The sequence below is a fragment of the Telmatherina bonti genome, assembly GCF_933228915.1.
Source record: "Telmatherina bonti genome assembly, chromosome: 8".
In the NCBI taxonomy this organism is placed as follows: Eukaryota; Metazoa; Chordata; class Actinopteri; order Atheriniformes; family Telmatherinidae; genus Telmatherina; species Telmatherina bonti.
This window is the reverse complement of record NC_136626.1, coordinates 15,775,470-15,789,997: the sequence shown is the minus strand read 5'-3', so window position 1 is coordinate 15,789,997 and position 14,528 is coordinate 15,775,470. Positions and strand designations below refer to the sequence as shown.

General features: G+C 36.1%; 1 protein-coding gene across 1 annotated transcript in view; it reads left to right on the top strand.

The window, feature by feature from the left end:
- Positions 1–14,528, top strand: part of col24a1 (collagen type XXIV alpha 1 chain) — a 98,839-nt gene that overhangs the window by 31,522 nt on the left and 52,789 nt on the right. Inside the window, exons 6-14 of the mRNA XM_079244457.1 lie at positions 1,095–1,148; positions 2,657–2,710; positions 4,307–4,351; positions 5,351–5,404; positions 5,874–5,918; positions 7,201–7,254; positions 7,481–7,525; positions 8,676–8,729; positions 9,238–9,282. Coding sequence (XP_079100583.1) covers positions 1,095–1,148; positions 2,657–2,710; positions 4,307–4,351; positions 5,351–5,404; positions 5,874–5,918; positions 7,201–7,254; positions 7,481–7,525; positions 8,676–8,729; positions 9,238–9,282 — 450 coding nt within the window. The remainder of the gene's footprint in view (positions 1–1,094; positions 1,149–2,656; positions 2,711–4,306; positions 4,352–5,350; positions 5,405–5,873; positions 5,919–7,200; positions 7,255–7,480; positions 7,526–8,675; positions 8,730–9,237; positions 9,283–14,528) is intronic.

Below are 14,528 nucleotides of genomic sequence, written 5' to 3'. Positions count from 1 at the left end.
TATATATATATATTATATATATATATATATATATTATATATATATATACATATAGTGTGTAAATATATATACATATATAGTGTGTATATATAGTGTGTGTATATATATATATATATAGTATATATATATATACACACTATATATATATATTGTATGTATCTATGTATATATATTGGTATATGTATATATTTATATACATTCTACCACACTAGTAGACATCCACTGTGAAAAAAGCCAAGATACAATTTTTCCTCCTTATGATATCAAGTTTTTAAAGGACAGCAGGGTTTAAATGGTCTTCTCTCCCTTTAAAAACTTAAGATGGTAAATGGTGCGTTTTGTTTGAACTCTTTGTGTTCTGTAACAGTGAATACTGTGAATATTAGTGAATGAATGTCTAACTTTTGGGGGAACAATGTCATTTGAATAATTCTGTTCTTTTAGTCTCCAAATTAAATGTTGGAAATGTTTTTTTGTTTTTTTTGTTTTTTTTAATTGCAAGCTTATGATCTTCTGGAAGTTGTAAAAACTAAAATACCTTTCCACATCCAGTTACAACAGGATGTTTATTATTCAGTGACAGCAGTTTGAAGGTCAATATTATCATTCAAAAGGTTTATAAATATTTCCCATTTAGGCAGTAAACTTTATATGTATTCAGTTGAGAACTGTAGAAATATTCACTGTGATTATTTGATATTTGTGGCTTAGATAGTTTTTTCTAACGTCCCAGTAACATAGTTTAACTGTCGTCAGAGAACAGAGGGCTACAAACAAAATGAGGTGCAGGTAAGGAAATAAAAATAAATATTCCAATATTCCCCTGAATAAAAATATTTGACATTTCAATGTCAGCAGGATAAAAAACAATCTTGTCTTGTCACAATTCAAGGTTCAGGTTCCTCTTGTGGAAATATGTGACACTTAGTATTATATGACTGAACTACGATTATAGTCTGTCATCAACTGCAAAACTTTCCCGGAAATATCACACAGCCAGTCATTCTTATGTATTTTTATGTAGAAAATAGATCAGTATTCAAAGGGTTAACCAAAAAATTACCTCATTGACTGTGTCCCTTTTTGTGTTTTAGGGTTCAAAGGGAGACCCTGGGCTGTCTCCAGGCCAAGCTCCACCTGGTAAGAAGGTAAGAAATATGCCATTTGTCTTATCTTTTATTTCTAACAGTATATATATTTTTAAGCATCTTTCCTTTAACGTGTTTCACTTTCACAACTCTTTGGCAGCTTTCAAATATATTTGGAAATCAATGACTTGATCAATCCATTTTGAAAAGATTGTCGGGATGATCCAGTATCAAAGCATCCATCACAACGAGTTATAAAGACTATAAACAAACCTGTAGATACCACTAAGGCCTTAACACTTCGTGACTGATGAAAAAGAGGTTATTAAGGTGGATTGAAATGAATTGGGTTTTTTTTTATAAATCCATCAGAATGCTTGAAGAGTTCGACTGGTTTTCTTCTTTTTGAATTCCCTCCATTTTCCATGAACCCACTTTTTTCTATTTCTTGGTCATTCTGTTACCATTACTTTGTCTGAGGTCACCACAGCTGCTTTCCCTTATTTACTCTCCATTCTCATCTCATTGTTCTCCAAACATCATCACAGTAATGATTTTTCTACACAGCACTGCTACATATGTTGTTTAACCAATTGTGATTCAAAAGTCACTTTTTCTGTTCTGTCGAAAGGCTTTTTCTGACAAACAAATGGAAACTGGTGGGATTATTTGCCCCTCAGCTTTTCCAACTATAAACAGTTAGAGTTACCATAAACTAAAACATTCATCCATGCATTATTTATTAATCTTCTTCCTGATTGTTATGGCATATTGAATAATGATGTAATACTTTTCTTTTCCTCAGACTTTTCTTATTCTTCAGAAAACGTACACAGAGCAGTCAGCATTGCACACAATCCATAACGTAACACCAAGTGCTTTTGTGCGTTCTTTAATATGACTGAATGACAGACATCTATGTTAAAATCTCATTATATTGGGAGCACAGATTTGAATACAAACCCTTTCAGGTAAATTAAACCCCTAAATGGAGTACCCCAAACCCATTTTAGGCTGTTTGTATCATTATATTTACCTCCATTCAACCTGTAACCTTCAGTCCTTTCTGATTTTCAGAATAGTAAACCATTTCTTAACATATGGTTTTAATTAGAAGCGCCCAGCTTTAAAGTAAATATAGTAGAGGGTGAACACTGTTTGCAGTACAAATATGCTTTTAAGCTGTGAGTCTATGTCACTTATGAATAATTCAATATTTTTCTTACCACAATAAAATATTTTTTCTGTTTCATGATGAATGTTTTGAACCCTTACCAACACAGGAAGGGTTTTAGATGAAAAGGCGGTGAATTTGCTTCACTTATTTGGTGTCATTTATACATTTCACAACACTTCACTGTGGCCCTGTGAATTACTCATGATCTGTCCAGGATGTACCCTGCCTCTTGCCCAGTGATTGCTGGGATAGGTCCCAGCAAACAGCTTCCCCATGACCCTTAAACGAACCAAAGTGTTCGGAATATGAATGAACGAACACTTCACTGGGGTATTATCACTTTGTTATTTGTTATTGTTACAGATGTTTTAATATTTGTGTCTGTCATCAGGGCGACAGAGGTCCACCTGGTCTCCCAGGACCAAAAGGATTTCCAGGCCCACTGGTAAGAGTTGGTTAAAATTATGATATTAAATAAGATGGTTTACAATCAAATCACTTTATTTGCATAATGAAGGGAAAGGCTCTCATCTTAAAAAAAAAAAAAACGTACAACAAGAGTGTCTTTTAGTGCATTAGTAAACTCTCAGTAAAGTAGCTCTCTTTACAAGTTTTCTGTTTTATTTGTCAACTGGCTGAACGTGCCAAATTGTGACCAAAAAACAGCATAAGTGTCATCTGGTAGCCACATCAAGTGGCCCTTTTTGTTATGTCAGATAGTGTGGATATCTTTCCACTGCAAGACATACACTAGTTAACTCGGAATCAGATGTATTGAAGGGGCTCAGAAGGCTGATTACTGTCGCTTTTTTTATTCACACTTGCTTGCAGTTAACACATTCATTCAACTGAGGACCTACACAGATTAGACATAGTTCATTATGGTGGACTCCTGTGCTGCTCACAGGGCTGTGTCCACAAAGCTCTCCAAAAAGCCTCTTTTTGAAACTGTGAGTAAGGTCTTTGCATATCTGGCCTTAACCTTGCTTCCCTGGAGGCCACACCAGTGTTTGCAGATTCTGAACCCAATGTACCCAGCACATGAACTGTGCCCCATCAGGTATTTTCAGAGGAAATGACTGGCTTGAGGTCTATATTCTTTACCCCCACGTGGGCCCTTTTATTGAGTGTGAAGGTTCAAGTGTCACAACCTCGGAAGTGCACGAGACTCAATGGCACTGTTCAGGAAGCTCTTTCAGGGTCTCAAAAACACCCTGACCTGTCCCTGACCTTGTATTCTCCAGCTGTAAACATTTGCTGTTGGTAATCATGTCAAAGGAAGAAAACAATGCTTCTTAGGGAAGGAAATTAAAAAATCGTGTTTAGTTTAAAAATAACTAGTGTTTATTTAGCTAAATGTGGGATTTAGCTGTTTTACTAAATGGCACTTAGGTAAAAGTGAACTTCTCAAAGAATTTGATCAAATTTTATTCGTAACATTTTGATAGATGATTAGATGATTATCAATGATTTTATAGATTTTTTTTATGTTTTGATCATTTATGAGTTGAACCTCACCACCAGTGTATTTGATGCAGTCATGCTTTTATTAGTACACTAAATGGCACATGAATGGCTGCGCAACATATCTAATCTATACGGTAGAGTGATTTTTTTTTTTTTTTTTTTTTTTACTGTGACTTTGTCTTGAAGGGGAAATTAAATACAGTGAAAATAAAACATAACACAGATTAAGTTATCAACTTCTTCCTTAATGCATTCCAATAAAAGGCAAACTGCCCAGAATCTCACCTGTCAGTCTCTAATGCAGTCTGTATGTTTCCATCTAAGCTTGTGATTTGTTCAGTTAATTTGCTGGTTGAATTATTTTAGATTCAAGTTTCTCATTAGATGAACCCTAAAAACTTTGGCAATCCACTATTATTTTATTGTAAAACTGATTCATTGTTCAGTAAAACTTAGAATTTCATTTAAAGTGCTGATTTATATTAAAGTTGACTGTTTACTGTAAGTTTTAGTTATTGCTGCACTACTGTTAGTTGTAATATACTGAAAATATTTGTTTTGATTTGTTTTCAAGGGTCCTAAAGGTTATCCAGGTCCACCAGGACCACCAGGGGAACAAGTAAGTAGTTTGTGTGCATTGAAGCAAAAAAAGATATCAAGTTCTATCTGTTCTCATTAGCATGGATACATGTTCATTAAAGGCCACACTGTGATTGCCCAAAGGTTCCAACTCCAAAACACCACAACCACAGCAAACCAGTATTCTCAAACATGTATACAGTGTATACAACAAAACAACTGGTCAAATGGGAAGTTTATCGTGCCTTATTTCTCTTACTTATTACCTAACATATTGCTAATTTTTCTCATATAGTCTTTCAGTGGATAATCAGTTGTGTTTTCTGATTAAAACTCCAGAGTTTACTACCTGCTACCATCCTCCTGCCTTTGTGTCAATGTCCTGACATCTTTATTTTGGTTCATGACAGAAAAACTATTGAAAATGTCAAACTTTCCACAAGAGATGATGTGAAGTGGCTAAAGTCCAGTTTTTGATTTAGGATTGATAACAGGATCTATAACATGTAATGTTACTTCTCAGTAATCTTGAAAATATGAAAGCGATGTTTCATTATAAACGTTCTGCCTTGTGAAAATTACATATTTTATATTCCACTTGCTATTTACTGTAACAGAAAGTGGTGCACAGCTTGCATATGCCTAAACACATGTATATGCATACACAAAACATGTCTCATGTGCAACACAAGGCAGTTATAGCAGTACTTTGGAAGTCTCATTGAGTCTTTGGTTCTCCTTAACATTTGTTTATTCCCATTACATTGACAGAAGCCCTCTCTGGCTCGTCAAAGTAATAGTAATTAATGAGTCACAATAAATGTGGATGGAAAAGTGAGACAGTGGGGGAGTGGGTGAGTTGAAAGGTTTGTAGAAAGTTTAATAGATAGAGAAAAAGTTGTCTGGAATGAACAGTGCTTGTTTTATTCCTTCAGGCAGTGCTGGTAGAAGTCCGCGTTTCTCCGCTTTCACTTTATCCATCCCCTTAATCTCCCCATTTACTTTTCATTCACTTTGTCTCTCTCCTGGCGTCTCTCAGGGCATACCGGGACCTCCCGGGGAAGCTGGAGCTGCAGGTTACCCTGGCAGGCAGGTGCAGTGAAAAACAAAACAAAAAAAGTTCTTTTAATAATCCTTTTATTGCCTAACTGAAAACCCCACAGAGAAAAACAAAAATTATATGTTTAATAAAAACACTGTCTGATGTCCCATGCACAGTATATGCTCTTTTATTACTAATGTAATAGTAAACTATACTATCCTCTGCATTTACAGCAAAACACATGGGTTTCTGAAATTGGTTTTCTGATGTTGAACATGTATGTAATCCATTAACTGTTGCATCACTGAAATAGGAATAAAGGGAATACAGTAAAAACATTGATTCATAACATAACTGTAAAATAATCTGTTTTGACACCTATTAATTAATTGCAGTCAACTGTGTTTATTTGATGCTATTCAGTGTGGCACGTTAAGATTTTCCTTCTCATGAGAAATCAATGAGCATGCAAATTCTTTGGCAATAGTTTCCCCTCACCAAAGTCTTTTCTTTTTTGCAGGGCTTAGCTGGGCCACAAGGTAGCCCTGGGCCTAAAGGTGTAAACGTAAGTAAAACACAGCGCTCTAAATGCCCTGTGTCCTCCTTGCAACACCAAGTCTTAATCGAACATTTAATTTCCTGAACTGGATTAAGATTGTGTCAAGAACTTGCTCCTTGGAGATTGGCCTGGATCTGACTTGGATCTGATAATGACAAAATGCCTTATGAGAGTCAGCTTGTTTTGGGGGGGGGGGGGGGGGGGGGGGGGGCAACTCTGGGTTGTCTCTTTGAGGGCTGAGTCAGTCTTCTAAGTATGGACTATTCCTAGGAAAGGAATGCCCCAACACAAGAGGAGAGGATGGAAGAGAAACAGATGGAATAAAGAATGAAAGCAAAGGGAAGGGGGTCAAATAAGCCGGTGAGAGAAGATACTTGATGTGAAGTAACACAGAGAAAGAGGATAGGTGGGATTATTATGTCAGGCTGAGGTAGGCATGGCGAAAACGAGCCACACAGACAGATGGGGCTCTGATAGGACTGAAGTGTAAGTGTGTGTGTATGTGTGTGTGTGTGTGTGTGTGTGTGTGTGTGTGTGTGTGTGTGTGTGTGTGTGTGTGTGTGTGTGTGGGTTGGGGTTGGACATTTACAGATAAAAGATTCTTACATACTGACTACAGGACAGTACAATTCATGTAGACACCTCCATATCTAAAGAAAACTAACAAAAACAAAACAAAGAGAAGAAAAACCAAACCCAAATGATCCCTTTGTAACTTTGGAAATTTTTGCTGTGAAAGTCAACTTTCTGTTATTTACATTCACTTTAGTTCAGCTGTTGTTCGAGTTTAACAACTAAATCTGAAGGAGCGCCTTAATTACAGCTACAAGAAGTCATGATCACCAATAATCAAAATCCATCTTGAACTTTTTGAACAGACAGACAGACAAACCAAATAACCTGCTTGTACTTTTCCTGTCATGACTCATCAGCAGGTACTGAAGCTTCTTTGAAGTCACCAAAAACATGACCGATTCATGTAGTTCAACTTGGACACATGAGGACACAACCCTTGTACACAGTAATGCTTTTAAGAGGGATTGAATCGTGACCGTATGTTGTGAATAACTTCTGTAACGGCCTGTAACTTTATAGTATTTAATTGAATGGGAAATACAAAGTGATGTATTGGGAGAATTTGCAATTAGCAAGTTATTTTCCTCTTTATGCATCACTGTTACAGAAAAAGTGGTTTGTAAGTTTGGAGCGTATGTGTTGAAAGATATGCAAACTCTTCTTTGACTGTATTGATCGTGTCCAAGCATTTGGATCTTGTTCTTAACTATAGGGTTTCATTGGGCCTCCGGGAGTTGCTGGACCACCAGGGCTGGAGGGGGAGAAAGTGAGAACTTGCTTAGTTTTGTATTAATTTTATGGTGCTTTTTTGTTTGTCCTGATTCATATTGCATCGATACAGATTATTAAATATTTCTTTCCTTTAAAATATAATTAAAGGTCCAGTTTTATAGATTGTTACTGTGTTTTGTCCCCCCAAAAATTCTTTGTTTCTCTTGTTTATGCAACAGATCTAGTTAAAGTTTTTTCACCTGTTTTTTTGCTCTCTGCAGGGCATCCTTGGTCCAGTTGGAAAACCTGGCCCTAAAGGAAGACCTGTAATTATTGGTTGCTTTAATTATCTTTCCATGCATTCAAAGTTTTACTAAATTCTTGCTAGCTAGTGAATAATTGGTTCATCTCATGTTTACATTGCTTTCTCAGAGGACTAAACTCTCTATCTATGACATACTATGGGCCACTGATTAAAGGACACTGTGTTGGTTCTCATGTTGGATTGTGTTAATTATTTATGAGCCAGTGTCTCAACTGCAGTAGACACCAGAGAAAGTGTTGGAGAATCAGGGAGTATTGTTAGACAGGAAGCTTAGCTCTGAGCATCTCACAAGGAGGCATATCAGCTGTTGTTGTTCTGTCTCTGTCATGAAAAGTCCTTCCTCTGTGTTTTTGCTCTTCAGACCAACTGAATTTGTTAATTACAGCTGATAAGAGACAGGATACAAAGCAGTGCTGCAGTGCTTGTTTTAATACAGAGCAACAATCGTAGGTTAAAAAAAAATAGCTTCTTAGTGATGCTGAAGTTGTTTGCTCAAACCTTAATGACAATTTTAAGTTTTGAGTTGAATAATGACAACAAATTAGCTGTTTATATGGCTTAGCCCTTCATTTTAACACCATTGTGCAGAATTACTTTACAAAAACACACTTGAAAATATCAAAGTGAAGATACATGAATACCTTAGTGCATAGGGAGGGAAAAAAAAGTGAGGAATGCTTTATGTAAAGCAGTGCAAAATTATGTATGGAATAAGCTAAATGCTTCTTAGCCTGCAAGGTTTCTTCCAGGTTTGGTTTGAGAAAAGAAAATCTCTTAGATGAAGACAAGTGGAATTTCTGGGTTGGGCCCTGATGCTGTGAAAAGTTAATATTTTGAAAAACAAGCTTTAGCGTTGTGTTGTAATTGCCAAGCAGGCAGAAAGCCCAGTGTCTGTTTTGTTTAAAGTTCTACTGGAAGCGTGATGTTTAATCTAAACACGTATAGTCTTGATTCTTTCTTCATCTTTCAGTTTTACGCCATGACCATGAAACGTAACTGAGGAAATTATGTTACATTTTTATGAGTAAAGGCATAATATCATGACAGAAAATATAGTCACAGGCTGATGTTTCAAACAGGCGTACATGCTGGCTGCCTAGAAATTGGTCAATACATTTATGTATTGATTGTGGATCTACTTCCTTCCACAGGGGGTGATGGGTGATGTGGGAGAGAGGGGGCCTCCTGGGCCAGATGGCAAAGAGGTGAACGCTTTTATCTGCTTCCTGCTGATTTCACCTATTTTTTTCTTCCCCACCCCACCACCTCTAGAGTTTTCCCTTTTGTATTTTGCCTGGTCGGATTTGTTTACTATGTTTACAGGCATGTATTAATAAGTAATTAAATTAGCTTTTTAAAAAGGATTTGGAGACTTTTGACCCCATTTTCAAAATATTTTTTGCACTGTCCGAAAGCAACTAATTGGCATAACAGTGCTTGCCTTCATCTAAGTCTGCAGTCTTATCAGTCTGTGTCGATGTTCATATTATAAAGTGGACAGCTGAATATACATGCTGTATATTAACCTGATATTACTAAGTATTCTTTTCATCAGCAAATACTATGATTGGGCTTTCTATATAAAAATGCTGAGATGCTGGGTTATTTTGGAATTGTTTTTTTTAATTTTTTTTATTCAAATTGTGTGGATTCAGGAACTACTTGTAAAATTTCCTTCCTATTCAATCAAGCTAATGCTGTGTTGTTTTACAGGGGCCTGCTGGTGGGATTGGCATTAGTGGCTTTCCAGGTTTAAGGGTGAGTCTAAATTTTGTACCCTTAGAGTGGCAAAATGGCAAAATATCCACTGTCAATAGACATAAATGTAGTTTTGAATAAATTTAGTAGGTTTCTGATATACTGATATATGTCTCCAAAGCAACAACTTCAAACTTATGAAGCTAATAAATGGATCAGCTTAAAAGGCAATCAGTGCTGACTTGTATACTTTAACCTGTGAAGGCAAACTGGTTGTTTTAGTTATTTTTTGAGCTTTTATTTAATCGAGACAGTGTGTTCTGACATGAAAGTTGCAGTGGTGTGCAGCAAATATCTAGAGGTTAAACACAAGACCAGAGTAGCAAGGACAGGGTTCAGCATATGGGGTGGATAGAAGTTTCCAAGTGTTGCTGAGTATTACTGAATATATTTTTCTTGAATTTATATCAACAAATTTGTCTTTTATTTTGGTTATTTACCCTTAGTAGATGATTGGAGTGTGGATGAATAAAAGCAGAGTGTGCTGTCCTGCTGCATCAACAATTATCCCTCCCTAAATACATTTTCGCATTGCCAGTAGACTTTTATGTTTGGACTTGTCATCTAAATTAGCAATGATTTTGTGTTTTTATTACAATAGCATGTTTATCATCGTTGATCTGATCATTTGTTTCCTGCCAAGGGCATTTCCATTTATGTTTAGCACTTGGACAATCTACAAGGACTAAATTGGATGAGACTCAAAGCATAACAGTGGCTGAACATGTTGAAAAACTGCAGGCGATGTGGCTGTTCAGAAAAGCCCAGCTGAAAGGTATCAAGGAAATACATTAACAGGCAGGTTTATACATAATACAGTCTCAAGACTTATTCTATTACAGCTGTGCCATATTTAAAATAAAAGTCTAATATGCTTTTACTGTAGGTAAAGCTCATCACTTACATCTCGTTATGTTTTTATTCCAGTTCTCACTAGATATTTATGTTTATCTTTGATCCTTAGTGTGAGTAAATCTTCAGCATGGAAAGACATTAGACCTAAACTTGACTTGGCACCTTGCACACCCAGTGTGTTTTAACAGTGGAAAAGTGGGTAACAAATGGGTAACAAATTTGTCAAAAAAAAAAAAAAAAAAAGAAAAACAAAAAAAAAAAGTCTAGGACATGCATAAATTGTACAAATGTATAAACCTGTCCAATTCATGGCTAAACACACCAATATTTGCACCCTACTAAATTGTTTTGGCCTCTGTTTTGGGTCATGATGTACAAAATGGCAGATATTAAACACTGGTGACCAATTCAGCTTTGTTTGTACAGCACAATGTCCTCTCAGCACACTTTACAGACACATCAACCAAGCCAGTTAATAATAAATAACCTAGATAAATAAATAACCTAGAAAAATCAACAAATTGCATCAAAGCTTGACTTCAATCTAATCCTCCATCCTGAGCATGCAGAAGGTGACACTACGCTACCATGAGGTGGGACTACTTCTAAAAGAGTGTCATAGTGGTCAGCACTACCACCTCACAGCAAGCATGTCGCTGGTTTGAGCCTCAGTTGGGAGTGCTGTTTGAACAGTGGGCTAATTGTTATTGTTAATTGATCACTTATAACATGTAAATTACTTTGCATAAAAGCCAAATGACTATCCGAATCTATCCGTCTATTCATCCTTATCACAGTTCAGGGTTGCAGGGGAAGTTGGAGTCTATCCCAGCAGTTTGCACTCAAGAGGTAGGATACACCTTGGACAGGTCACTAGTCCGTCATGGAAATATAATTACAAGACTGAAAAAAATAGAAACAAACACACAATTTCACTAGATGCACTGAGTCTCAACATTACTGTGCATCTAAACATGACATGTAAACCTGTAAACAAACAGAAAGATAACTTTAAATCGCTGTACATAAAAAAATAAAACAAATGAGTTTATTATTGCTAAATATAATAGAGTGTGTGGAGCTGGATACATGAATTCATCATGCAAACTCTGTGGTATTCCCTGCAAGAACATAAAGCAGTCAAACCACAATGACATTTCCCTTTGATCATTTGTCATTGTTTCCTCTGACTGCATTGATTTCAACCTCTTGCTTGGAACTGAGTAAAGTGTTGTCACCATCAGGACATTAGATTTCAGGACATAGATAGTCACCTAAGGCAGAACTTTGTTTTGCAAATCAAAGTGCAGAGACACCAAAACAAAGTCATGCAACACCCTGCAGTTTCAGTAATCTAACATTATGGTGTGTTTGAAGAGAACACTCACAGCCCTTAAATGTTACCACCTGCATTCCCCCACTTTTGCATTACTCTAGTGAGAAAAAATCCAGACAGTCACAGACGTAATGGAGAACAAGCTGGTTTTTTACTGCATAGTGTAATACTGTTGGAGTCCGAGTTCACAGAGGCCCCTAAAACATCCAGATGTTCATGTCAGCAAAACTGATACAACTGTATATGGCACCTTTCCTGCGCCATCCTTTCAAGCTTCATTTACGTCGGCTTGTTGTCCTCAGAGCGTTGGGTTTATTGGGGTTTTTGAGAGGTTATGGCGTGGGACGCACCAGAAACAGCAGGAGGGATGGGGTTTTCTTACCTTTAGTTCCTGGCTGTAAGTTTTCTTAGGACTGTGGAGCACCACCCAGGAAATTTTAAACTTACATAAACCAGACAATTATAGTATCATGTCGATTACACATGCAAGGCATAAAAACATCAACTTTCTTTGTTAAATTGACCCATTTCATATTCACGTATTGTGGTTTTATTAACAAGTGAATAAGGAATTAGGTCAAAATTTTCACACCATAAATAAATGATCTGATGTAATGTATGGGATACAAAATTTTATGAATTTTATACAAAATGACTTTTTTTGCCTTTGTTTGGTTACATTTTTTTAACAAATGTTAAATTACATGTAGTGTAATTTGCAAACAAGAGTATCTGTAAACTATTCTCTGTGTTATCTAAAATTTAGATTTTGGCTGTCTGATATATTGCATGCCTTGGCATCTTATTTCTTTCTCTTAAAAGAGCAGCAATATTAACAATGATCACAGATTCAGCCTTTTTTAATGACTGGAAAAAGTGGATGCTGACAAATGCTTTAAAGTGCCATTTGTGGCAGAAAAGCTTTGATCTTTTTATAAAAAGAATCACATGTCAGAACACAAACTAATATTAAAACCTCATGTGACCAAGGTCTGTATTCTTTTATGCTGTTCTCAATAAGACAATTTTCAAGTTTCCTTTCCTTTCCTTTCCTTTCCTTTCCTTTCCTTTCCTTTCCTTTCCTTTCACTGGGATCATACACTGTGAAGGCCATTAGGCTTAACAATTACAATTGTTATGCTTAGAAGATGCACATATATGTGTAAAGTAAGTATCTTAAATTTGATCTTAATTTTATCTGACTGCAGTAGGCTTTAAGTATTTGTAAACTTGAAAAGATTATATTTACTTTATTTCTCATGGAGTTAAATTGCTTGCATTGAAACAAAAAGTACAAGAATGCATCCCCCAATGTGGTTTGTAATCAAATCTTGAATGATTTGTCCCTCCATGTGGTGGGCAGATAGTGGTTAGTATGATCTCAAACCACCTGGCACTCAACTCCATTTTGACATCAGTTTGAATCAAGGCTTTGTGTGAGATGTCCATGTACAGTTTTTGGAGAATTAGCATTTTTTCCTTTTCCTTCTCTCATTATTTTTTCATGCGCTCTCTTTCATCATAACTTACATTGTCCAGATGGACTTCAACTTTTAGCCACATGTCCTTAATCACATAATAAAAGATATTTTCTTACACTGGTGTCTCATCTTTTTTTTTAATACAAACATAAATAAATAAATAATCAAGATCAAGATCCACCTATCTTGAGGCATTGACTGAAGAGACTAAAACTAATATTCTTCTGCAAAAATTTCACAGTTTATTCACATTGCAGTTTAATGACTTCAGCTCCAAAAGATACTCCTTTTAGTCATTGAAATAAACTATAACCTTTCATTTGCCCACGAAACAACACATTTTGTCAGGTAGTTATAAATTATTGTCATAGTAAGCCATAAAAGTTTTTGTGTTTTTTTGTTTTGTTTTTTTTTTACATAGAGGCTCAACACGCTAATTCCTGTGGCTGGTTTCATGTCTAGACAGTGTTACCTTGATTTAGTCTTAGATTAGTGGGTGGTTCTCCCATAGATATGACATCATGTTTCAAGTATGACCTCCCTTGGCAGCCACTTTTTGCAACATGCCTTGCATTGTGCATGTGGGAAGGATTACAGTCCAAAAACAATTGGCAGAATAATCCAGGTCCAGGCACTCAAAGTGTTTTAGAATTAAAGGCATGTAACAAAAATGGGCAAGAATAATTTAAAAATACACCAATACATATTGGATTATACCCTCTTAAGGGTGTGTAGTATACAAACTGGTGATGCTTGACCCATTTTATTAAAGGCCTTTTATTCTCAACCAATTTGAGTGCCTGGACCTGGATTATTCTGCCATTTTAGGTGGAGATTTTAATCCTTTCCATGTGTTCAAGCGCTCCCTTCTATGAGCACCAGTGGTTTGAAGGACATCTGTAGCATATCATGTCTTTCAGTGTATTTCTTTGCAGAATCATAATAAAAATTGTGTAATACTTGCAACAACCTGTTCTTATTCAGCCAATGATTAGTGCTGTTTTATGAAAAATGTTCAAGTTAGATATATAATGGATAGGTCTTTACAATACCTACATATGTAGAACTATGTTTTTCAATGAGCCAAAAAGTCTTTAGATAATTGAATTATTCATTGAGGGACAGGTATCTGCTAATCCACTAGTATTTCAACAATTAAGAAGGTAAAAAGTCTCGAGCTGATCACGTATGTAGTATTTTTGGAAATATAAATGTATAGTCATACCATGCTGTTAGAGAAGTTCAAACAAGCCAGTTTTGGTCCTGCGTCAAGTTAAGATTTGTGTCTGAGTCAGTCAGATTCAGTCAGTTTCACTGTTAACAAATAGGAGAGAACATATACTTGCTGCTGTCTACAAGAGAAGCACTGCATCCAGCACCCTTTTTCAGAGCCCTAAATTCACATTTGTATGTGTGTGTGTGTGTGTGTGTCTATGTGTGTTCCCATTCTTAGTTCTTTCAGCATACCAATCATAAGGACAGAAAGTAGCTTTTTAGTCATAGTCACCTGACATGTCAGACACAACAAATTAAGAGAAGTCAACACAAATACTGCCGCTGAGTGACATGGTTTT